This window comes from Musa acuminata, chromosome BXJ1-7, assembly GCF_036884655.1.
Source record: "Musa acuminata AAA Group cultivar baxijiao chromosome BXJ1-7, Cavendish_Baxijiao_AAA, whole genome shotgun sequence".
NCBI classification, from domain to species: Eukaryota; Viridiplantae; Streptophyta; class Magnoliopsida; order Zingiberales; family Musaceae; genus Musa; species Musa acuminata.
Genome location: NC_088333.1, coordinates 35,855,764 through 35,882,163, shown reverse-complemented (window position 1 = coordinate 35,882,163; position 26,400 = coordinate 35,855,764). Strand labels below are relative to the sequence as shown.

General features: G+C 36.8%; 4 protein-coding genes across 8 annotated transcripts; 2 read left to right on the top strand and 2 right to left on the bottom strand.

The window, feature by feature from the left end:
- Window positions 1-489: 489 nt before the first annotated feature.
- LOC135680000 (probable WRKY transcription factor 9) lies at window positions 490-2,422 on the top strand. Its single transcript, XM_065193978.1, has 5 exons — window positions 490-826; window positions 893-1,033; window positions 1,118-1,438; window positions 1,524-1,637; window positions 1,721-2,422. The coding sequence occupies exons 1-5, from the start codon at window positions 605-607 to the stop codon at window positions 2,270-2,272; spliced, it is 1,350 nt and encodes a 449-aa protein (XP_065050050.1). The 5' UTR covers window positions 490-604; the 3' UTR covers window positions 2,273-2,422.
- Window positions 2,423-4,355: 1,933 nt separating this feature from the next.
- On the bottom strand, window positions 4,356-6,424 carry LOC135679152 (uncharacterized). Of its 4 annotated transcripts, none has more exons than XM_065192592.1 (2): window positions 5,794-6,424; window positions 4,356-4,830 (listed from the first exon to the last, which is right to left on the bottom strand). In XM_065192592.1, exon 1 carries the CDS (start codon window positions 6,301-6,303, stop codon window positions 5,839-5,841), a length of 465 nt encoding a protein of 154 aa, XP_065048664.1. In that variant the 5' UTR covers window positions 6,304-6,424; the 3' UTR covers window positions 4,356-4,830; window positions 5,794-5,838. The 4 variants fall into 4 exon arrangements, with proteins under 4 accessions (XP_065048664.1, XP_065048663.1, XP_065048665.1 ...); XM_065192591.1 differs by having other exon boundaries at window positions 4,356-4,827; XM_065192593.1 differs by having other exon boundaries at window positions 5,809-6,424.
- Window positions 6,425-6,964: 540 nt separating this feature from the next.
- LOC103992199 (uncharacterized) lies at window positions 6,965-12,540 on the bottom strand. 2 transcript variants are annotated; one of them, XM_065192589.1, is made up of 8 exons: window positions 12,360-12,540; window positions 12,199-12,291; window positions 11,916-12,111; window positions 11,728-11,783; window positions 11,568-11,646; window positions 11,333-11,471; window positions 8,220-8,337; window positions 6,965-7,430 (listed from the first exon to the last, which is right to left on the bottom strand). In XM_065192589.1, exons 1-8 carry the CDS (start codon window positions 12,523-12,525, stop codon window positions 7,243-7,245), a joined length of 1,035 nt encoding a protein of 344 aa, XP_065048661.1. In that variant the 5' UTR covers window positions 12,526-12,540; the 3' UTR covers window positions 6,965-7,242. The 2 variants fall into 2 exon arrangements, with proteins under 2 accessions (XP_065048661.1, XP_009410087.3); XM_009411812.3 differs by lacking the exon at window positions 8,220-8,337 and having other exon boundaries at window positions 6,965-7,434.
- A 3,657-nt stretch (window positions 12,541-16,197) lies between these two features.
- LOC135679151 (GDT1-like protein 5) lies at window positions 16,198-26,134 on the top strand. Its single transcript, XM_065192588.1, has 12 exons — window positions 16,198-16,350; window positions 16,425-16,493; window positions 17,430-17,489; window positions 17,570-17,617; window positions 20,054-20,142; window positions 20,246-20,282; window positions 20,365-20,412; window positions 25,192-25,260; window positions 25,346-25,390; window positions 25,473-25,534; window positions 25,633-25,705; window positions 25,800-26,134. The coding sequence occupies exons 1-12, from the start codon at window positions 16,330-16,332 to the stop codon at window positions 25,872-25,874; spliced, it is 696 nt and encodes a 231-aa protein (XP_065048660.1). The 5' UTR covers window positions 16,198-16,329; the 3' UTR covers window positions 25,875-26,134.
- The last annotated feature ends 266 nt before the right edge of the window (window positions 26,135-26,400 follow it).

Below are 26,400 nucleotides of genomic sequence, written 5' to 3'. Positions count from 1 at the left end.
TGATTAAGCAATTAATTCAAAGCAGATATATGTATTGTGTACGACGACAAGAAGATGTTGTTGATAAACGAGAATTCATTGACCAAAACCTCGATCCCAAGGTTGAAGATGGTGGCTCCTTACACTAATCATCGCAGTAAATGCGATTTCATGCATAAAATTAAGACGACTTGGAGGAGGTGGAATCCAAACCTGAGGTGGTGCAGAAAACAATCCATTTGCTGAGAATTATAACGTCAGGCTCAAGTTAAATCCAACGATGTATCTATCCATGAGAAACTTCGTCTCATGGTAACCTATAGCAGCCTTTCGTTTGTGTTTGGTTTTGGTGATGATACGGAAGTCAACTCTCAAAATTCCATGGCGTTGACCGTAGCACCCACCAAGGCAGGCTCTTAAAAATATCCCACTTGGCTGAGGATTGGATCCATCACTGTTTCGTGTACTCCCCATATTTCTATTTACTAGTTGGCATAAGTGAAAGCTCTCTCTCTCTCTCTTCTCAGCCTTTAATCGCTTTGGACGTTGACTCCATTGCCTCGATAAGATCATTTAGACCAGAAGTCTGAGCAAGAATCGGAAGGTGAACATCAACTACAAGATCATGTCGTCGGAGAAGAGGGAGGAGAGGATAATGCATATAGATCTCTCCTTGGAGCCAGCAGAAGATGAGGAAAGAACACTAGAAGTAGGTCGTGAAGATGGTGATCAACAACAAGTAGGAAAGGAGGAAGAGGAAGGTGAAGACAAGCAGGAAAGTAGCAATCATGAGGAGGACCAGGAGGAGGAGAAAGATCAAAGTCATGAGAAGCCCATGAAGGATGAGGTTAGCTCGCTCGCACAACATACTGTGTTCTTACCTTCCGTTATCTCTGCTAAGATGTCGTTGCAGTTGTGCATGTTGCAAGCTGAGATGAACCGAATGAAGGAAGAGAACAAGCTGTTAAGAAATGTCATCGATCGCACCTGGAAAGACTACCATGAGTTGCAGATGCAATTTGCAGGCATGCAGCAACAGGATCGACATCCAAAAGTAATCATTCTATTACCTGAATCTTTTCTCTTCCATCCAGCAGAAAAATTCAATCATTCAACTCACATGAATTGGTACATTTAGGAGCGTCAAGTTTCGAATTCGCTTGGCGAAGAGAGGTTGCTAGAGCGGAAGAAGCCCGGTGAGAGCAAAGAGATCAAGGAACAACCATCGATGGTGGCTGATGACAAGGAGTTGGGCTTATCTTTGAGCCTGCAAACGTATTCAGATCCACACGAAAGAGAAGATGCAAGCTTTGAGGAGAAAGGTAAGTGCCTGAGAAGCTGTCAACCACTCGATGCCAAGCTCCAAACTGGCCAATTGTCCATGACAACGAGTCAAAGCATCAACCCAGCAAACAGAAAGACTAGGGTCTCAGTGAGAGCAAGATGCCAAGGCCCTACCGTAAGTCTTACATGCTTCTCTTTGGGTCCTCTTTGCGTTCATGCATTCGAGCTAATCAATTCTCCTTTGCAAAGAGTACTTGTAGATGAATGATGGATGCCAATGGAGAAAATACGGGCAAAAGGTGGCAAAAGGGAACCCATGCCCGCGAGCCTATTATCGATGCACCGTGGCACCAGGATGCCCAGTTCGAAAGCAGGTAGCTTGCAGAACCAAAGCCGATCTCCAATGTCTCTGCCAATCAACTCGAGCTTCGTTCACGTTAATGTTTGTATCAAACAGGTGCAGCGATGCCTCGAGGACATGTCGATACTTGTCACCACCTACGAAGGGACGCACAACCATCCTCTACCAGTCGGAGCAACTGCGCTAGCCTCCACAGCAACAGCAGCATCTAATTTCACGTTGTTGAACGAGACAAATTCCTCATCTTCTATTTCTAGCCATCCGCCATTATCGTACTTGAGCCCTTTCCTAGCAAGTCCTTCTCCACATCTACCGACCACGAATAGCTTCGCCAGCTTCTTCGGTGCAGCAAGCAGCAATGGCCATGGACAACAGCAACTTGGTCTCTTGGGACCGATGTATCCATGGGCTGTATCCTCCTCGAATCCCGCCATTGTCAGTGGAAGTTCTTGGCTATCAAGTAAGGGGGTCTGGAACAGTGAGGACGGGAAGTATTCAGCAGAAAAATCTAGTGCTACTGCTGCAGACCCAAAGCTCACCGTCACAGTTGCAGCAGCCATTAGCGGAGCGACGTTGGCTGGGAAGGACGGGGAGAGCAGCAGCAGAGTTAGCAACCATTGGGTGCTCGAGTCTGCCTCCCCGCACTAAGCGTAGCAATAAAGGAAGGTTTATAACCTTACTGCGGCATTGATTCTTGCTTCATGTCGAGGCTTACATGATTGCCTTGTCGTTGTTCACTGCTCGTCAAACTCTTTTTAGTGATACGAAAGATACTAACTAGATTTGGTTGCTCAGTCATTATATGGGTTTTTTTTCTCTCATTGTAGCTAATTAAATTGGAGGTATTGAATTCTAGCAGCAAACAATGTAGAAAAGTTACAAGATCTTCATGGTTAAGAGATGATAACCAAGTAATTGACCCAAGCAATTCCTTAAATTGAGGATCATGCCCTCCATTATTCTTAGAAAAAAAAGAAAGTAGAAGCAACAAATGCATTGTCAAGTGAAAGTCACCTTTTTTTTTTTTCTACTTCTACTGTTTGTGGGGAAATTATTAATGAAATAATGTTGAAATCAACAACTGATTTGCCAATGTTCTTTGCATTGACTCCTATCTTAGATACTTAATGGTGTTTGTTCAGAAGAGTTAGCCCTAAGTTCTTCACCTTGGCATATAAGCATGACAGTTTTAGCATGCATCTCAATCTTGTTCATAAATGGTTTAGCTTACTGATATCAGAGTAGTTGACATATGCTCTAAAGCTGGTTGAAATGGCACCAAATGCCAGTTACACTTTCTTTTTCCTAATGATATCATTATATTTTATCTTTCTGAATTTTACTTATTAAAACCTCAAGATTATATCATGAACAAACCAAATTTGCCCATATCTCATTGCTAAATCATAATGATGAACTAGTACCCATATCCCACACACTCAACTGGCCTCGAGACCAATGTTTTGCATGGATTCATGGTTGGAGATACCTAGCTTGAAGGCATATATATAGCTAGTTTCACTCACCAAGTTCTTTTTTTATATATATAATAGCCCTTATTACTAGTGCAAAATAATTCTTTTGCAAAACTTCGTCACATTGACATGATAATAGCTAATATTCCTTGATGAGGGATATAATATTTGAGCAATAGAGTATAGCAATCTAATATCTCATTAAGATGGTGTGACATGCTAAATTATTGTTGATGTACAAGTCTTAATGAGAATCAAATTTTTGTATAATTCTGGCCCCGGGAATCAGATATAGATCACTGATATCTGTAGATTCTGAGTTTTTTCAGAGCAGGGGAAAAAATTTAATGGCTCTAATTAACTTTGTAAAAGTTTAAGTTCATGTACCATAAAAGAGTGAGTCCTTACGTAATGTGAACCTGATCAGAGAAATACATTCATTATTATGGGTTTTTTTTTCTTGAAATAAAAAGAAATATCTATATAATTAAATGTCAGATACAAAAGACTCTGCTACACATGGAGCAAAAGAGGAGGAAGCTAAACTATGAGCCATGAAATTGAACTCCCTACGTATGTGTTTGAGAACTATCAATTACTTCAGTGGGCATTAAATTTGATGCTTGTGATGGTAGATAGAAACAACTAAGAAGCTTGTGGATGTTCCTTTCACAAAATTGATGACCCCTTGGTCATCTAAAAGATCTAAAAGGACCAAAAGGTTCTTCATATGAATCATATATAATTCAAATAGAATATTGTTGTCGAACATGTTACAGCACATTTAATAATTGTAACTATCAGAAGTCGAATATGTTTTGTCATCACTAAATTTATGTTCATATGCATATTAACACCTGTTGATGATTCCAATAGTCAAAATGATATTTGGATATTGGAGGAAGCCTGCCAAGCTGGAATCACATGTAAATCTAGTACGATCATATATGGTCAACACCTTCGAAATATTAGGTTTTGTTCTATAAGGTCAAATTGCTTCACGACATGGTTAGCAATTCTCCTCAAACTCTTCTTGCCCCATGAGGTGGCTGACTTTTTGAATCCCAAAACAAGTGTCCAAAGCTTCCTTACGCAGCATGTCGTTCAAGTCAGAACCATGAAAATTGCAATGAAGATGGAAGAAAGATTGAAAAAGTGAAAAGAATAGATGTGTACCTGCCATAGATCGAGCAATTTGCGTATGCACATAGTTTCACTCATTGACTCATCGAATCCGGATCACTAATTCAAAATGCTAAGCGAAAGTAATCGATGGTACATGTTAGCATCTAACATGATGTTCACACCAATGTTATCTACAATGTCTTTTTGTTTTATGGATGCACCATGCTCATAAATTTCCCTTGCCCTAACACAAATTTTAGCTAGAACTTGGAACAGACTTGTTCCTCACCACCATCCCCACCTTCATTCCAGCTTTGTGGTTGACAATACAATGTGTAATGGAGTTGCTCTCTCTTGGAATAGCAAGAAATCTACTTCTCTCCTAATGAAGTATATCATAGCCTGTTATCTTCTCCGTTGCACAAATTATTGGACTTCATAAATGGCAATAGGAAGAGGGTGTGAGGAACCTCTCTGGAAGTGTACTTTCAAACTGAAGCTGGCCAATCATCTCTGTCATGAGCTGAGTATTATCTGACAACATTCTGATGATCCACGAGGAACCTGCCCTCTCTAGCCAAGGTTGCCAATCAATTGTTGTGCCTACTGACACAAAAAGAAAAAAACTAGCGACAAGATCATAGAATTCCATAAGGAGCACATGATGGCCGACAATAATCTTCTTTTTCCCAATTCAGTTAGCTAAATCATATACGTAATGTCATGAAGGGTTAATAGACGGCATAATAAATACAAAAAGATAGGAAAAGCTCACAGTGTGACAATACTCAAAATGTAAAGATGTTGCTCCTAATCCAAGTTTGACATGATTTGCCACCACCTATTTTCCTTGGTGATTAGAAAACCTAATTATTATGGACAGTTCGACGTAGCAAGTCTTCAAAGATACCACCACAAAGAAGAATACACAGCCAAAACAATAACTTTAGTTATATCAAAGTTTTGCATTGTATCACAGAGAAATTAGTGGCTACCACTTCGTGGATGCCATTCTTCAAATTAGTTGATAAATTGCTGAAGATTGATCTTAGTTCAGATACTTGATAAGATTAATACTGAGTTAAGGTCTGAGTTCAGAAACATTGTAAGAGATTTCAATATTTCACAATTTGATTTTTTGAGGTAAACTATACCAGGAAAAATCATGTGATGCTCATAAGTTTGCGTCTAAACCTGCAAATTCCCAAGACCAAGTTCAATCTGGTTCATCATTAAGACTGTGTCATGTTGTTTGCAATGGTTCATCATTAAGTCTAATTCAGTTTTTCTTCGACCAATTCTTTTACTGGCAGAAGAATTTAACTTGTTTTACTATTCACATCTCCACGATAAAAATGCATCTGAATTCAAACAAAAACTTTCGTAGTAGTAAAAACAGTGTGTGAATTATGGAAATTAAAACTTAATTCATTAGGGCTGATACTTGGAAACACAAGACTGCCAATCGAGAAAGAAGCATTAATTTATCATCAAGAAGATTGGACGGATATGGCAACGCACATACAGTCTTTAGGCAAACCAAAAACCTAATAGAAAACGCATGATAACCTTGGAGAAGCTAACCATGGCAGCGGACGAGGGCGGCGGTATTGATCAGAGATCTTTGACGATCTGTATGCCCATGGAGCGCGCAGTGCCCATGATAGACTTGCAGATGGCCTCGACAGAAAGGTGCTTGCAAGAGGGGTCGGCCTGCTTGATCTTGGCGATCTCGTAGACATGTCGGATGGTGATGGAAGAGGCGACTACGTGGCCGGGGCGGCCGCTGCCGGATTCGACGCCGGCCGCCTTCTTGAGGAACCAGGCGACGGTGGGAGACTTGACAATGAACTCGAAGGTATTGTCCTTGTAGGCGGTGATGGTGACGGCCATGGGGGTGTCGGGCTTGTACTTCTGGGTGCGCGCATTAAAGTCCTTGCAGAAGGCCATCAGGTTGAGCCGGTACTGCCCGAGGGCGGGGCCGACGGGCGGGGCGGGGCGGGCGCCGCCGGCTGGCACCGTGAGGCGGATGGTGGCGGCAATGGGCCGCCGGGCTACCACGTCCTTCAGCGTGGCCATTCGCAGCGGATCGAGGAATTCCACAGGGATCTTCGCCGGGATGGAAGAAAGCTGCTGAACGATCGGCGGAGGCTTCCCCCTCAAAAAGCCGCCAAAGCCAAAACCCTAAGGCTGAGCGTAACATGGTAAACTAGAGGCTGTAGACTTGTCTGCCGGCCCGGCTCGGCTCGGGCCGCACCGGACCGGTCCGTCCTGTAAGCACACTTGTGGTGTCAGGTTCGCACGATAAAAATATTAAACAATTAACCGAATAAATTACTTAATAACATGAAATCTAATAAAGTTAATGAAGAAATTAGACGAATCAACAACACTGTTTTTATCACACATCAATTTTATGAGATCCTATAAATGAAGGGCCTTCCAATTATGCTATAAATAAAATAATGTGGGAACCTTATTGATTATTATTATAAAAGATATTTTTCGTAATAATATAATATTATAATATCTTCAAAGTGTCAGCTAATTTAACTGATAAAACTTTGACAATACATGATCCAAATTTATGAGTTCACCAAGCCTATCACGTTATGCAATAATGATATATGCAAGATGTCCGCAAAACCCCTTTTATTTAATTGGTCTCCAGAATTGTCTCTCTTCTATTAACAGAATTTACCACAACGGCACATGCAATCAGTCTGGAACAAAAGCAAGAGAAAAAATGTATATAGCTTTCGTTTCCAATAATAGGATTGTTTTGTAGTATTCCAAGAGGAATTTTCAAGAGAAGATCAAACAAATAAGAATTGTTCCTGAGACCAACTCAATTGATAGATGATTGAGGCAGCCAATTAGTTTCTTTTCCACTTTTGAAAGAAACTTTGGATACATTGTCACATAAATTCATATCGACGAATTAAAAGTCATTGGCTCTTGCATGATTGTCTTGATTATCAAATAAATGAGAAGAACAGCTGCTAGGATGCCGGTAAGTCATTCAAGAAGCTTGTTACATGTCCCAACCCCAACTGCTGCAGCAAGGTGCCAAGCTGCATGAAGATAGGGCGTTTGAGGAAAGCAATCATCAGCAATGAAAAGTGCCGCTCCCAGTAGGGAAGACATTTTGTGTAGGTTGTGTGCCATCCTCAGATTTGGTCTTGTCAATGCTTGTTTGGCAAATGCTACCTGAGAGTAAGCAACAAGACAATCAATATATCAAGCTAACATGGGTCAACTATTTAAACTGTGTACCACAAGAATTTTAGTCAACTTTGTAAAATAGCCTGTAGCATTCGGTCTCTATATGTAAAAAAATTACCATAATTTGCATCCACTATGTGAATATCAGCAACCACTAAGCTAGAAGGCTAGTCATATTTTAGAAAGATACAAGCCAATGGTGCAGATTTTTAATGGTTAATCATAATTATCATCCAAAAATTTTCCAGTATAATAGTTGGCTGCACAATATAAAGTTAACAAGAGTCCATGAAATTTCAGCAGAATCCTATGACCACCGCTCATTCCAAGATCAAACATGTCAAAATGGTATCAATTAATTGACCAAGATAACTTATAAAGTGACAAGCAGAAACCTTAAAAGATTAGCGATTAGAAAGATGTACTTTGTGGTTGTACTTCAAGCTGGTTAAATCAAGCAGCAAACACAATCTTAAACCATGAAGGAAAGTATACAAGACTTCCTAATCTAAAATACAAAATGTGATGGAGCAACACTTCCTAGTCTAATAGCTAAATTAAATGCTGATTTCCAAGGGGGGTCCATCACCTATAACTGAGCTTATCTAATCCAAATAATGAAATGTTAAGATAAAAGAATACAAGCAAAAGATATTTAAACCTTAATTATGTGTAATTAGATTGGCAACACAAAGCAAATATATGGTTTACATGTACACAAAGATTTGAGTTGCCATGCAAAGTTGCTAATCACAGTAGCTTTTAGTTACTTGCCTCCATTAGTCCAGTGTGAACAGCTGAAACCATCAATGGCTGAATTGGCAAAAGCAATGTGGATGCCGCCATTAAAAGTTTTGGGTTCTCATTTCTGAGTGACCGTGATAGACACTACCAAAATTAAATAATTCACAAGTCACCAAGACAGAGAAGAAAAGTGCATAAAAGAGTATCAAAAAGTACAAACAATCAAGCACTAGAGTGACCAAAAGCTGTTTACGTATATAGACTAAAAAGCATATGAAATCACAAAATAAGCAATCTTGAGTATAATGTATGAGCATGCATTAGTTAAGAAGAAATAGGTACAAAGTGGGCTAACCATGAGGTAAAACCCTCTTTAATTTACATGCAAAAACTCACAAGCTAAAAAGGATATATATGTGTATATACAGATAAATGAATTAGGTAACGAAACATACATGTTGAAGTAATAGCAGTTAGCACATATGAAAACCACTGTATATTCACTAGTAGATTTCACACCTGATGCACATGCACATATCATGAATACAATGTGATATCTGAAATGCCATTCCTTGTTATAGCACAATCATAATAAAGATGTGGGCAAAAGCTCTCCCTATTGGCAATCTCATTACTCCTCATAACCCACCAGAATGTTCTGCCAATACGACTACTAATCCCTAGATAACTTATATAACATAATACAGTAATCATAATCAAATTAAAGAGATCTCTGAGCTCAATCTTTGCGCCCTTGGTGCAGGCATCTTCCAAAAAAGATAAGTTATGGTGATTTTCAATGTAGGTTAATTTTACTCTGATACCAAACAAATAAGATTTTACCTTCTATCAGATTAAATCAGTTTGAGTAGAAATCCCTTTAAAGATAAAAAAACAAAAAGAAGTAATTATCAACTAATAATAAATCCAGTGCAACAAAGAACACAAAAATCCATGCAACGAGTCTTCATGCCTTACAGAGTTTTGATTTGTAGGGGCTACATATGCCCAAATCTCCAATTTTAATTAGAAATCTAAACAATTGTACGGTAGTCCATCAAATCACACAATGTCGCTGAAAATAATAACCAAAGAGGACTCCTAAGATTTCCTGGTACAACAAGTTTTCTAAGGGTCAAAACCTTGGCCCAAAAGGAGCCCCAAAGTCATCTGCACAGACGGCTGGTTTGTGCTCAAAGCCTAAAAGTAGGACTCTTGGGTTCTCTCTCTCATATGGGCCTTTTTTCTTCTGAAAATAGGATTACTGGTCCCTATTCTTTTGGTGACTATGACTCGTCGAAGCTAGTTTCCATCTCTAGTCCTTTTATAAAACAAGATATCAGCTGTCCCAATAATCTAATAGTTGTAAACATTTATCTTGAGGCTCTAGAAATGCTCCTACGTCCAAACTTTTGAAGCTTACTGGATAATGGCTTTGAATGACTTAAGCAGGTTATGGATTAGGTCCAATCGTCTCTGTAACACAGCACATACACAATCCAAAAACTAATAAACCAAAGAATATCTCAGAAATTGACATAAAATTTAGTTTTGTCAATTCACATGCTTTCCTTTAGTTATGCCAATTCACATGTTTTCCTCACATCAAAAGAGATAGGAGTACCATATCAGTAGACACCTAGTGGACATCTTTGTATCCAAGATGTGATATGTTCACAAAGCCACTTGTAAATATAACTGGAGCTTTGGCATGCACTTTACCATGGATTAACTAGTATATCAGGATTATGCTTACAGAAGCATTTCTAAATCTTAACCAGCAGGTGTTTCACATCTGCTTCAGTTTAAAACAAAAAAACAAGTGCATGATCTTGTCTTAATATGAATTGTTATAACAAGTAGATTATAAAAGATATAAAGCCACACCAAAGAACAAGTGAATTAACAAAGACAGAAGGAATTGTTCTATCTCCAAACGTCACCTGCACCAAGCATGACCTTATTTCAAAATTTTGGTTCTTTCTATCCCGAACCACATCCCTTTTCTTTCTCGTAATACTTAGGACGACTAGATGTGATATGTTCACAAAGCCACTTGTAAATATAACTGGAGCTTTGGCATGCACTTTACCATGGATTAACTAGTATATCAGGATTATGCTTACAGAAGCATTTCTAAATCTTAACCAGCAGGTGTTTCACATCTGCTTCAGTTTAAAACAAAAGAACAAGTGCATGATCTTGTCTTAATATGAATTGTTATAACAAGTAGATTATAAAAGATATAAAGCCACACCAAAGAACAAGTGAATTAACAAAGACAGAAGGAATTGTTCTATCTCCAAACGTCACCTGCACCAAGCATGACCTTATTTCAAAATTTTGGTTCTTTCTATCCCGAACCACATCCCTTTTCTTTCTCGTAATACTTAGGATGACTAGACTAAACGAAAAAATGAAATGAATCAAATCATATGGTCGCACCATCTCTGTAATAGGTAAATGTCTTTCTGACCCACAGCCATGGGAGAGACCAGAGAAGAAACTTCCCTATCAATGGAGCCAATACAATAAAATTCTTACAGCATCAGTTTAACCCCTCAAGAACTCAACCCAATCACAAGTAGTTGAGATATTCTACATAATACAGATCACAAGAAAATATGAAAATAATTCATCAGATACTGTAAAATTCAAGCCACATTACAACATGAATGATGGGTTAACATTAACAACATTTTCAGCACAGAATACTCATCATTTTGTGAAGACAAAGTATAGTTCTACATGTGTATCTCCTAGCAATTGATAAAACACTACAGTAGAATAATGGCTTTGTGTCAGAGGATGGTTGGATTAATAAGAGGGCACAAGGAGGAACCAAGGGGCAAGAAATAGGGAAGGAAGGAGAAGAAAGCAGATATTTAAGTATATTGGGATATACTTGACATGTCTAATTATGAGCGCAGGCAACACATCATCTCTTGAGGTCTACATGGGGTTGACCACTCAATTTTTTGTAAAATAGCATCGAACTCCTGAGTGGCATGTTATTTAACTTCAATAAGCATGTTATTGAACATACACGTTAATTTAGATCCTTATAAATAGGTTCAATATAGAAAGAAACAAGTCAGTCATTAATTTTCAACCATGATGTTAAGTATCTATTACTTACAAGAGTAGTTGCAGCTATCATTGTATAGTCAGCCCATCTTAGATACTTTCGGAGTACTCCTCTTGAGGAATGATATAGACTTGAAGCAATCCCTACTCCAATTAATGAATTAGCATAGAGTGAAGTGTTTATGTTCTTCCTGCAGAGTTAATTTACAAGTTTTCAGATATTGTAGGAAAGAAGGAAAAAATAGGTCGGCAAATATTTTTGTTGAGCTATTCTCTTATAAACTTACCTAGGCACCTGCAATCCAAGAACAACAAAAGGCAACGAAGTTAAAACATTGGCAACAGATTCTGTAATGTTCCGATCACCTAATTAAATGAGAAACATTGAGTTTAAGATATAAATCATACATGTGAGTTTATCAGGGAAACTCTCTATCCTACACATACCGTGAAGCGTACAACGAATTGGCCTCAAGCACGAAGGCCTCTGCTGCCATATCCTTCTGGCAACACATAAATCGGTCAGTTGCTTTTTTGTTCTTCGATACACGATAGTTAGGGTTTTCGCTAGGTGAATGATACGGACAAGATAACCTGGATATGGATTTAATCGATGTATTTGTTATATAACTCACCGGATTAGCAATATTTGGCTCGTCTCAGCAATATCCACACCTCTGCAAGTTGAACGATCGACGCCCTTACAGTGAAGTGCTTTTTCAACTTCGAATGCTGACCTTCCTACCAGCTGCACCCCATGAATCCCGTCTAGTATTCCAGAAGTATTTGAAGGTCCATTGACACCCATGAGGGCAGCCTGTCTTGTGCGGACTGCAATCAAACAGTGCCAATGCCAAGAATTAGAAGACAAAGAAGCAAGAGAGCAAGCAACCCACGGTGAACATAGAACGCGAGAACCTTTAGATGAGAGAAGCACCCGGCCAGAGGATGATCTCGATAAGCAGGCTTTGAGCTCTTCAAGGATGAAAACCCTGATTCCTCCTCCGAGTCCTGCAACAAGTTGTGCTCAAAGTAAGGTCTCAGGATCCTGAGATGAGAAAACAATGATCGATGATCACCTTGACTGAAACCGGCCGTGATCCACCAATGCAAACAAGTATCGGCACGGTCTGAGGCAGAGACGAGATTTGGCTGGGGAGAGATGGGGAAGGGACCGTTCCTCTGCCAGTTTGGAGCTCCCCATCCGAACGGGAATTTGGGGGGCACATGACACCAAGAGCGCATTCAGAAAAAGGAATCTTTTGGTGTTAAGCTTTCGGCATATTCCGCAGGAGCAGTGGAATTTGCATTGAATTCTAGAGAGTCTCGCTTTGGGCACCGGAAAATTATTAACCCACAGTTCACCCCGCTCGGGTGACGAAAGGCATCGAACCTGAACCGGGTGCGCTTTCGTCGTATGTCTATTGCTCGTGGGCCCCATTTGTCCAATCAGAAGGCGAGTTGGTAGGGGGTAACGACCCGTGAGTATGCGGAAAATGTTGCTCTTTTGGCTGAAGCACCTCAACACAACTGGACCTTTTTCCACCACTGACTTCAAACTTTCTTCTCCACCGAAATGTGGACAGGGAGTGGACCTGTGATAATATCCTGACCTGTACCCGTCGGACCTACTTGCACTCGGTGTTTTGCGTTGGATTAAATGGCTTTTATTGACTACTCTGTCCGCTTAGATTTTCGAACATCAAGCTTGCATTGAAATTACACTCAAACCAAGATCGATTCCAACATATTATTATTTCGTCAATTCTTACCATGAACTATATATTACACGTATATGAGTTTTCGATTAGAATATTTTATTTTGTTTGACAGCTTGATTGATTACAACATGAAAATGAGTTATCATGATATGGACATGACTTAACCCGATAATACAGTATTTGCTAAAAAATAGTCATTCTATCAAGCGAAAGAAGCAATTCAATTGATTATCTATATAATAAAAATGATCAAAAAGCACTTATAGATTTTTTTTCAGTCAAATATGTCAAGGCTAATTATTATGTGAATTTAATTAAGAGAAAATACTGCTGAATCCGATTCCACTAACAAATCATAACGAATTTGATGATTCGTTATCACATGCATCACATTGTCATTATTGGAACAAGAATAAGCCTTTTTAGTACACATATTACAGCTAAATAATCTTAAATAATAGGGTGAATTAAAAAAAAAAAAAAAGAGCTATGTCGTTGTGAATTTGTTTTAGAATATCTCACCTTTAAAAAAATCCTCACACAACACTCTAATTAATGTGAAAAGATTATTTTAATCTTGCCTCATCTAATCCACAACCACCCCTATTTTGAGTGGATCTCTTCGTTGAACTATAGAGGTGCAGCCTTTATAACCATCATCATCACACGCAATACCCCTCATTGTTGGCCATGGGTAAAAAAAAAAATTGGAGTGTTGTCTACCCTCATCCATATGTCACTAATTATAGAAAGGTCATGTAGTCTCCTTGCACCATCTTCTCACCATCAATTATTCATGAGGAAGGAGCAGACGTGCCCTTATTGTTGATCACTAGCGAGGAAAAGAGGAAGGCAAGCTACCAATCTTTATCATTGGTTAAGGAGGCTACACTTTTATTTTTAATTTATTTACGCCTTCATCATTAGATGGGTCAAACATAGGGAAACTTAGGACAATTACAGACAAAGACTAAATAGTTATTTTAAAAAAATACTCTATGAAATTATTTTAAAGACGAGACATTATCTAGAAAAATTTCAAACTTATTTCAAAAAAATACTTCTTTCAAAATTTCATCCATAATACTTATTATCACCCCAAACAATTAACTAATATTTTAAAAATATAAAAGTTATATGTATATATAGGCAAGAAAATCGAATATATATACATATAATTTTTTTCTAGCAATTAAGGTTATTTTCGTTACATATTTGGTGAAAGAAGATAAATGTATATTACAATTATATGTACTGCACTCGAGAATTTTGTGCGATACGTGACATTTTGTCGCGCACGAGATATTAGATAGAGAAAGCTCAACGCTCGCCATTATTCTACTTGAAGTCATATAAGTAATTAAACATTTAAAAATATAGGAAAAAGACGTATTTTTTCTAGTGAGATCAACGGCGAAAGCGTGGACTTGTCCCTCCCACTCGTCGCAAGCGAGTGGACTCAGCGACACGTGACTCGTCTCATCTGATAGGACACGTGGCATGTAGCATGACTGTAATATAACACGATAAAATGCAAATGGACCTTGCCGTTCAAGCTCGAGGGGAGCACATCCATTCATCTAAAAATCCATGGTCACCGTAAACTGGCTTCAAAAGTTGCCCTTTCCTTTGAATATTGATTTTTGATTTGATTTTTTCCACATGAGGCTCCACTTATTTTTTTAATTGGATGATTTTTAAAGTAAATACTCATATATTTTTATACATTTCAATTCATATCCTTTTATTTTTTAAATAGTATTCTTAATTAAAAAATATGAAATATCTCCCAAAAAATTATTCCGTCAAAATTTTACCCTTTTTTATTCAGTTTTAAACTATATTTTCATTTGACTTATTTATATTATTTTTTAATTTATAGTATTTTTATCGATGTGCTAAAAATATCTATTAAAAAACACTATAAGTAATTTTATATCAAGTCTTTTTGGTTGTTATTGCTCGTAGATCATTATGATTTTATACTTTTAAATTTATAATAAGTTAGGATGAGATTAGGAGTTCATTTGAATCATTTACGCTATTTTGAAGTTAATTTTACATTTTTTATCATGATAGCCAAAATACTATAATAAGATAATTTTTTATTTCAGTGATATTATTCATAAATTATTATAAATATATATATTTAAATTATAGTATAATATATGAAGTAATTTTTTTATATCTTTTAATTCTTTCTGACTTATTTATAATGTTTTTAAGTAAGTTTTATAGTATTTTTTTGTTGTGGTGTCCAAAATACTATGACATATAAAAAACATGGTAACAAGCCAAAACATTATAATAGATGAAATTTTTTTAAAGAAATAATATATATATTTTTAAATTAGGAAAACTGTTTGAGAAAAAAAAAGAAAATATATGTCTCGATTGAAAAATACCTAAAATGTGAATATTTCCTAGCAAATCACTCTTTCTACTATACTCCTTGCACATGTAAATATTATAACTATGCATAGTAAATATTTATAATAGAATTGGAATCCTCGATCACTTTACTGTTCAGCTTCCATCACATGTCTTAAAAAAATTATCATATTTTTATATATACATATTATATATATTTTTAGGAAACTTTTGCAAATAAATTCGGCTAATGAATAAGTACGTAATTAACCATTTACGTGGAACATTTTCTTCAAAACTCCTATTGTAACTTTTTCGTGCGAGGTAAATACTTGGAAAAGAACTCTTGAATTGGAAACAACTCTCAAAAATTAAAATTGCTCGACGTTGGTGCGTGCAAAAAGTCGCAGGTAAAGGCGTGATCGGAGGCATGAGTGAGGCTCATCGGTGAACCACTTGTGGGACCACTCAGAGGCCAATAAAATCGCAGGTAGTCATAGAGTAGACGATGAATGGGTAAAGGAGTATTTTGAATGAGGTGCAACGTGGTCTATACCGATTGGAGGACAAAACAGCCGAGACAACACTCGAGGAATATAACATCACGTTGATACGACAAATCATTTCCCACTTCTTCGCTAATTTTAGCTGCACCTTTTAGTTCTACCCGCAGGTTGCTTACACCCCTGCGTGGCGATCTGTGAGTCAACGCTGCCCACGTGGATCCCATGGTGTAGGCGTCGAGGCGTAGTTAAAAAAAGGACTTTGTTACTTTTTTCATTTTTTAAGGGCCAGCAAAAACGACCCAACCACCGAGCCGATTCGTGAACACCATCCGCTCGGCAAGTTTCGGCTGCGTTGGCCGCGATTCGCCCTTCCTATATATATATATATATATATTATCAATTCTCGTCTTCCAATCGAATCGAGCAAAGCTCCGAAGACACTGGCGAAGGAAATGGGGTTGTCTCTCATCGAGGTACGCGCTTCCTGATATGTATGAAGATGAGAGTTGATGATGCTTGCTTAACCTTTTCTTGTGCGATCGATCAGGGGTTCACTAAGTCGCTGGCCATGACAGTGCTCTCCGAGATCGGGGACAAGACCTTCTTCGCAGCCGCGGTGAATCTTTATTCCTTGAGTTCCTTTTATGTTGGTCTTAGATCTGGGATTAGTGCCTCTTTGATTCTTAGACTGCAATTTCTGATTTGGTACTGCAACTTGAATGCGATATGATTGAATCGAAGTTGGAACTCGATATCATTGTTCGAGCTATTGTTCTTGGAGTCTTGGGCTTTAAATGCATGCGTTAAGTCTAAAATCACCCTAAGTTCTCCTGGTTTTTTGTTGACCAATTTGGTCTGGGATTCTTTGACTATTTCACGGGCTGATACATCTACCAAATGCTCATACGGGAAAGTCAACTCCTGGCTTTAGTAAGAAGTTGAAGTCAGTTGTTCAGATATTAGTAAAGATCTTTTGCTCCGATCAGGTGTTGATTGATATGGTGTGGGACTATATTAATATTATCCAAGATAGGACAATAGTTCTTGTTTCTATTCTCTTTCTCTATCCTACAACATCTTTAGGAATTTAACTAAAGATCTGCCTTGGCCGAAGCCCCTGTCCAATCCATTGGTTGCACACACTCTGCTACCTTGCTGTTTCTGTCATTGTAATTCTTTGATTGGATATACTTTAAGCAAGATCGTGGAGTTGCTTTATATTTCATCTACTGAATCACATTTATCAAAGTCCATAGAGTCTGACCAATAATAAGTCCATAGAGCACAGTTTGACATAAGAATCTCTTCTCAATACCCGGGGGCATTATTTTTATCTATTTTAAAATTTTCTGATATTTTTTCGTCTTTTACCGGATGGCTGAACTGCCTGTTTATAGTGCAACTCTTGAATGTTTTGCCTTGTTTCAATCATTATCACCTGAGACTTATATGATGCTTATATTCTTAAGTTCGGGAAGATGGATTCTGTTATTCTGTAACAGTCTGAAGGCTGAACAATGATTTAATTAACACTGTATATTTTCTATTTAAGATCTTGGCAATGCGTCATCCTCGGAAGCTTGTTTTATCAGGTTGTTTAACAGCCTTAATTGTGAGTTCCTTGCCTTAATCTTTACCTTTATCAAGCTGTAACTATGTATGCCTTTACATACATTCTGGGCGACACTATAGGTCATGACTATTCTCTCTGCATCTCTTGGTTGGGCTGCCCCAAATCTGGTAAGCTGTTCAAGATATAAGAATCATTACTTCTGCAATTTTAAACTTCTGCTTTTTGATTTGTATTCCATTCATTGTGTGATAGTTATGTTGAGACATTCATTACATGTACTGTAGCAACTCACCAGTGAGATAGATCCTTGGGTTTTGCTAGTTTTGTGGAAATTGCTACTGGTTCTCTAGTGAGTTGGATGTATTTGATTTTACAGCAATTGGATGTATTTGATTTTATGGCAATTTAATGTAAGATATTTCTCATCTCTTTCTTTTTTGTGTGTGATGTGTTGTTATGCACGAGACACTGTTGTGATCCTTCTAATCATAGGTGTGACTCTGATGCATCAGTATGATTCCAAGTAATCTTTATTTTCTGTTTTCTTTATTTTTCAGGTTTACAAGCCCAGAAATGCAGTCCAAATCCCTTGTATGTCATAACCATAAACCATTGACCCTAAAAATATTGAAAATCTCACAATAGTCTGAAATTCTTTCTTAGTCAGTTTTAACCATCCTAAAACCTTATATATTTTGATGAATCTCATGTTGCAATGTACCAAGAAATTGATAATGCTCATCCTGATGGGTACTGATCAGTTATCACATACAAGGATTACAATATAAAGGTCCCATTCCTTAAAGGACTTTATCCAAGTGAAGATTTTTTCGATCTCCTCATCAGGATACCTTCATGTATTCTCATATTAAATAGAAAATTACAATCTAAAACCACACTTTTGAGTGGAAACCATGAACTGTCCCAAGCCATATTGGGAGTGATATGGTCAAAATTTAACCACGTCGCACTTGTCTTACCAAAATCCCTTTTCTTCTTTTGTTTATAGAAATCATTTGTCGTGGTCTATTTGACATTCTAATGGGGGATGTCATGAGGTCAAATGTTATATCATTGATATCTGATGTTGGTCTCCAGCCAAATAATCTAGAAAAGTCCCTAATGCACTCTATTAAGGGCTAAAATGGTGCTGATCGTCTCATATTGGCACTCTTAATTATCTCAAAAGTACCACCAACTTAATTATCACTTATTATCCTCATATTGGAAGTCCTGACTAACATGATGGGTTCAAGGAATTCAAAAAATGGTTGCTTAAATGCCTGCCTATCAAGTTCATTTATCTGTTTTCTCAAGAGACCTTAGTGCATCTGGTCACATCATGAGATCCATCGGTCATCTACTACTTTTTCCTTGTTATTCTTCCATCATGATTGATGCAGTCATAGTGGATGTATTGCTTATAATAATGGTGTTTCAAGTTGATGAGCATGCTACTTTGTTGGACTACAATGATACAGAGTAGCCAATCTATAGCATTTTTCAGTTTAGAAACTTTAACTACAATGATATGGAGTAGGGTGTAATCTAAGCATGAAATAAGTCTTAAACAAGCTCTAAGCAAGAAAAATAGACACAAGAAAAAGATGGCAAGGTTCAGATTTATCTTGGATTTGATAAAAATAACTTCCTTGAGAGGAATCAATATTTCTATATTGTTACATTTCATGTTTAACAGATACTACTGTCTGATGAATCTGAGTTCATTTCAATCTCCTTTTCTCAATTTTAGTTAAATCACTATACTGCTCCTTTGAATCAATGAGTACTCACAGTGATTTATTATTTCATAGATGTACATAGTGCCAAAATAACATTCAATGCCATGCATCTAATGATTAATTATTATATAAAAACCATGAAGATGATTTGCTACTGACTACTGCATTGTAGCCAATCATTCAATTCTAGTTGTTGATGTTTGACAGTAGTACCTAAGTTACAAGAAATTGAGACTTCTGAGGGGAACAGGGATTTTAGCATGATCTATTGGTTTTCTGAAAATCATTTTTTTTTGGTAATACTAGGTGCTATGTAATAATTCTAAAAAGTTACTGCTGAAGCTTGGTTTGAATCATAGTGCACTCTGGTTTTGTGTGGGTAACTGCTGTCATAAAATTCATGACAGATAATTATCAGTTTTTATCTTCTGTAGAGATTCATATATTTGACTAAGGTGCTTGCCATATATTAAAGTAATTATAGAACTTGATATTCCTGAAATAACTAGAAGAAGCTCATTCTTAACATAGTCTTTGACTCTGTCCAAGTTGATACATTTTTGGTAGCAATAATCTGGTTTTCTCAGAAATGAATGATAAAATGAAATTGTAACATATGTTGCTTCATATTTTGTGTCATTGTACTCATTACCTCAAGGATCAATTAGGCTATCTGTGCTGGTTTCCAAGACTTGCTGAATAGGAATTAGGAAGTTCTGCTTTTGTCAATTTTATTAAATATTTTCCATATTTTCATATTTGCATAGTTGTTCATTATTTTATAATAGAAAGTCACCAGATCATGCTTCTGTCTCTTATCTTTTTCTCATACATGCTAAGAATGGGGTTGCACTTGAACAGATTTCTCGTAGATGGTCGCACCATTTAACAACTGTGTTATTCTTTGGATTTGGGCTTTGGTCATTGTGGGAAGGATTTACAGAAGAAGGGTATGGTTATCTTTCTACCTTATCCTCAAACGGTTATCTTTCTTGCTTTATAATTCATATCAGGTTTCTGAATAGTACGAAAACCATTGCCGTTTTCCTTTAGGGAGGCTGAAGAATTGAAAGAAGTAGAAGCTAAATTGGTCAGTTGAAATAATATAAAGTATTTGCTCTTTTATCTATTATCATGGATAAATCTTTTTCTAAGTTTCTTCATCCATTTAGAACGCTGATTGGAAGGCTGAAACTGGAAGCAACAAGGGAGATTCTAAGGTAATTTGACATCTAATTTGACGTCTGCATATTTGTCTATATGTTGATTTCTTGAGTCTTAAACATCTAACTTTCAAGACAGTTCTTCATTTATCTGTTCAGCTTACTGAAAATATACATCTAAAAGTTCATGACTCAAAATCAAATAACTAATGCTTCAGAATTGATAAAGATGTGTTGCTGGTGCCTTCATGTGTAGCTGTCATATATTAATTTCTTTGTATTTAATGAAAATGACTAGGATTAAGGTATTTAGGCTTGTGCATACAGTGTACACATCTTATGTGTTCACCAGACATTTAATTTTCTAGACTATGTTTTCATATTCTTCCTGTGGATATATGTGAAACTTGATAGAAAAGTAATTAAAAATATAGCATAGATGGGCACATGCTTCTTTTTCATTTATGTTTTATCATTTTTAACATTAACCATGGTTAGGAGATAGATACTAGTTCGACGAAGAACCAGGCCGTGAACTAGCCATTGTCTGGATCTGGTTCAAAGTTTTTAATTAAAACTTATAAAATATATCAAACCTGCCTTCTCTCTCATTGTCTCTCTCTTAATTGCAACCCCTGAGCGCTCTCTCTCTATATTGATCGATCAATTGATCAACCATGACACCTGAGCCTTGGGTATAGGGCATGTCATCGCCACCCACTCACTTTCTGCTTGCCTTTGCTGGTCCACTCATCATCCAGTACTACTGGGACTCTTCTCCTCTTCTCTAATTCTTCTCATCCTCCTCTACTCTTCTTCTCCTTATCCACCTCCTCCCTTCTTGATACTGCAGCATATATTTTTTTTTCAACAAAAATAAATATATTAAGTTAACATAGATCTGGTAAAGGATCCGGGCAAATTGTTATACAAAAGGGAGCAAAGTTCTGTAGGAAAAGAAGCCTCCCACAACAAGGAGAGATTTGAATCCTAGCATTTCTAGCAGGCCAATTGGCTGCTTGATTACATTCCTTATAACAATGAATCACATTAAAAGTGATAAATTCCTGTAGAAGAATCTTGATATCAGCTGTAGTGTTTGAAATAGACCATGGTGTATCATTGTTGGTGATCAGCAGGTCTTGAAGAACCTTAAGAGTCTGTTTCCAATTGCAAATGAGTGATTTTTTTTGTGATTGCAGTTTGTAATCCCAATTTGATTGCTAAAGCTTGACATTGAAGGTCAGATTTGTTGTCTATGAAATTTTGTCCAGCAGCACAGAAATTTCCTTCATGATCTCTAATAATGTATCCAATGCCTCCATCCTGCAAAAGAGAGGCTCCATCAGTATTCAGTTTGAACCAGCCTACAGGTGGTTTTTACCAATGAAGTATAATAGTATTGCTCATTTTAGTCCCTTTAGACAATATAGATCGAGCATAATAGCTAGTATGAGATACAGCTTCTGACCAGGCCCATTTTATAAAAGGCACTTTTTTATTAAAGAGGGTTTTTTTGTATCTTCCAAATAAACCAAAACTGGTTTACTATAGCTGTTCGTAGCAGTTTCCCCAATCCCAAAAGTTCACCATCTTTTAACCAATCTCCCAAATCCGAAAATTGTTTGGGTAAAACTGATATCAAAATTTTGTTGCCATAGATCCCAAAGTTGGGAAGTGAAGGAACAGTGGTAGAATTGATGATCAATAGATTCACCGGTGGTAAGACAAAGGGGATATTGGATTGAATAGTAAGGTTAAAACGTATAAGTCTGTCTGCAGTTGGTAAACGTTTGTGGAGTAGTTTCCAGCAGAAGATTTGAACCTTTGTGGAGTGCTAGCAACGCTCAAGTTTGGATGGATGCAATAAATGATATGCACCTTTTGAAACAGGTTTTCCAAAAGGATGGGCCTTCCAGATCCATTTATCATCACAATGGACCTGAGCAAAATCTAAGGCTTCAATAGCAAAAACCAAGTCAGGCATGCACATGTCCAATAGCAACTGGGTATTTTAGCTACTAGATTGGATCAGCACATCAACCTTACAATCTGCAGGCAATAGATTAACATTAATATAAAGAGGTAGCCAGTTGAGAAGGATCCATGGATCCTTATAAAATTCAGTGTTATAACCATTCCCTCTGTGTTTAGAGAAACCCTCTTTTGATTCAGACATTGCTTGAACGAAGAGTTTCCAACTACAACAACTTATATTTTTAAATTTGGGAATGCTCCAAGGATGAATCGTTCCATATTTAGAATGTAGGGTATTACTCTAAAGGGTATTATCTTGGTTTAGATTGCGATTAATACAGGAGGCATATAAAGCAAGGATTGAAATTTTGTATCATACCGGAGTTTCGAGCTTCGCTCAGTATAATACACCTAATTTAGGTGTAAAATCCTCCAAAATACTTAAAAAAAAAAAAAAGGTTAGGATAGGGGTTTTTAAGTTAGAAATAAATATAGTAATAGTATAAGTTTAGAAAAATCAATATAAATTAGGTAAGAATAATAACACATATCTTTTTCAGACTTTGAGGAATAGCTTTGTATAAGGTTCGTATTTTGGTTCGTTATAGATTGCTCTTTTGTAAATATTAAAATATATACAGAAAATTATTTGAATTATCAATTTATAAATCATTGCTTTGTAGAATTTAGGAGGTTTAAATGTAAGAAAAAATGAGTTTGAGGTAGTTTAAGAGAGTGTGAGAGTCAAATGGAATGAAATAGGGGAGAAATGAGTTTAAAACCCATGAGAAATGACCGTTGGAGCACTGTTACAAATCGGTAACAGCAAAAATCGATCGTTACTGAGCTGTGCCGAGTAGTAACGATCAAAATCGACCATTATCGAGCTGTGTCAAGCGGTAATGGTCGAAATTTTGACCATTACCGTCCGATATACCCTCGTATCATCTGATATTGCACGATATTAAGCGTTCTGCCTGGTTGCGTGCGCTCCGTATATCGTTATGTTGTCGAACCGGTATGTACTGCTCAAAATTAAAAATTGTGATGTAAAGTATATTTGAAATAATTAATATCATGAAGGTTAAGGCCACCTTCCTCTTTACCGGAGGTTATTGTGTTCCTATTTATGAGATGTAGACCTTTAGATTGAGATGAGTTTTTCCAAAGGAAATTTTTTTATCAAGGTTTTATTTTTTTAAACAAAGTATCATGCATCTAGGTAACACTTAAAGTGTGAATGGGAATTGAGTTTAGGACTTATTTAATTAATATAATTCTGTTAGCTTGAGAAAGGTGGTAACAATACCAATTACCAAGTTTTGCCCTAATCTAACTGAGCATTTCTTTGTGAATTGATGAGGTGACCCTTCAAGGGACAATTTTGCCACCTAAATATTTAAAAGGGAAAAAACCATGTTTGAAACCCAATGTTGAGCAAACCTGATGATTTATGGAAGATCTAGAAGCTGACTTAGAAAAGAATATTTCTGATTCAGAGAAATTAATACGTTGATTAGTAATGCGTTCGTAATCTCTAAAGATTTTCGTAATTGTTAAACAAGATTTTGCATTAGTCCTAAAGCATAGTAATAAGTCATCTGCAAGCATAAGATGACTAATTTTGTATTTAGGCCCAAGAGAAAGGGGGTAAGTTGTATTGTTCTTGTTGCTTGATTTATCATATTTGTAAAAATTTGAGCAAGAATATATAGATAGGGTGACAAGGGGTCACCTTGTCGAACCCCACAGTGGCCAGAAAAAGATGAAGAGATTTCACCATTAATAAGACAAATAAGCTCAGTAAAGAAATGCAAGCTTGAATCTAATCTAAAAATTTAGAGGAAAATTCATGGAGGATATAGTTTTTAAAATTGCAGTCCAAGATAATCTATCAAACCCTTTTTCAAGATCTAGTTTAACTATGACAAGAGGGTTTTTACCTTTGGAAGAATACATGGTGTAAGTAGTTTCTTATACAATAAAAATATTATTACGTATGCTATGACCAGGGAGTTACTGCATCATATACTAATATACCATGTGTCAATATGCCAATATGAACTGGACCTGTACTAGTCCGGCTGGTGATAGGTACAGATTTGGTGCCCAAGATTTTAAACCTTTTGATTTGGCCAAGATCTGTTGGCTTTCTTCTTTCCTTCTTTGTCATTTTATCATTTACATAATTTTTAATCAAGTCAATTCATTTGCGATTGTTGAACTATGCCTGTGCTACTTTGCTGGCCATGTTCTTCTCAAATAGCAATTGCAGCGTTCAATCAAATATTTTAGTAGGCACAATTTCAGTTTGTTTATGGCCAAACATACGGTTATTTCAAGACGTTTCTAGTCCTAGTTATTTTTCCATACATTTAATATTGTCTGCAAAAGTTAAAAAAAATTATTCTAACAATATTTCATCAGTACATAGAGTTTACTGAACCCTTAAGGAGAATTTTATTTTTTCTGATCTCGAATTACTTAACATGAATCCGTGACCACCATGTACAACTAATGGCTTCTTGATACAATGGGTGTCTAAGGTTCTTCTGCAATTTTGATGCTGACAGATGTCCTTGTACAGTGTGAATATATTAGTTAGTTTTAGTGTAATTGTTTCATATTTATCAAATATGATTTTACAAGAATTCCAAGTTAATCTCAATTAAGAACTCTGAACATAACACATTGAGAAATTACCGAGACTACTTGATTCCTAAGTGCCAAGGCATCTCCATTTTACGAAATTGGCAAAATCAGATAAACACAACAGTCAATTTCCCCTATTACTAGATTCCAGTGTTTTAAGCTGTTGCCTGGAAGAGATTATAATGTAAATGCTTTTGCCATAATCAGGTGAGGGAAGACTTAAAGAAACAACAGAGGCCATTTCTAACTCAGTTCTTCTCGCCCGTCTTCCTAAAGGTAATTGTTTTAGTTAAAAGACTTAATTAATAAAAAAAATGTATTGTTTTGTCATGCGAACCGTCCTGCCACTTTGATAACCCAGGCATTCTCCATCACTTTCTTCGGCGAGTGGGGTGACAAGAGCCAGGTAACTCGTGGTTAAATGTGATTAATCTTTTCCTCGCATTGACTGGGTATGGTTACTCAATTCAGCCATTTGTATTTCTCAGATAGCTACAATCGGGTTGGCCTCTGATGAAAACCCATTTGGTGTGGTTCTCGGGGGCATCGTGTATGGCATCCATTCCTCAATTCTCATTATATGTGGGTTCATTTCATTCATTCAGCCCAACGGCTCAGTGTGGATTTGCTTCGTTTATTTTGATGCAGCGGACAAGCATTCTGCACCACAGCAGCAGTACTCGGAGGAAAGAGCTTGGCGTCCCAGATATCAGAAAAAATGGTAAGCAGCTGTCCTCTCTTTTCCATTATTCCTGAAAGTTACAAAACACAACACTATCGTTGGAGTTGATGCATACTTTAATCCGATTTCTTAGGTTGCACTCTCCAGCGGCGTACTTTTCTTAATATTTGGTCTGCTTTCCTTTCTATCAGTAACAGGAGAGTCATGAATCCTGACTGCTCCACAATTTCTTTGAACTTAAATGTAGTTGATCATGTATATCATCCTCTGTTCAATGAGCCATGGAGAATCTACGATCAAAAAACTGTTATATGTAATGCAAAAAAAAAATTTATGCTAGGATTAAAATCAAATAATATTATATTGGTTTTTATGATATGTATCTGAAAATGATCTCTGTGTAATATGTAAAGATACGGTCTTTATATTCAAAATATGTTGTCAATCTATAAGGAGAATTAGACTTTCCTTCTTATCTCTCATGAGGGTTGAGAGAAAAACTGTAATCTCTCAACTATATCCTGCTTCCTTTAGAGGTATTGTCTATTTATAAGTGAGAATAGAGGATCTAGAATAAGTTATTAGGAGAGTTTCTCCCACCAAGAGAATCTCCTAAGGAATCCTAAATATGAATTTCTTTTCTATTCATCAATATTTGTAATCTAATTAATTCTATTATATATCTTATCCAATTATATAGAGTTACATAATCTAATATTCTCTCATTTGACCCA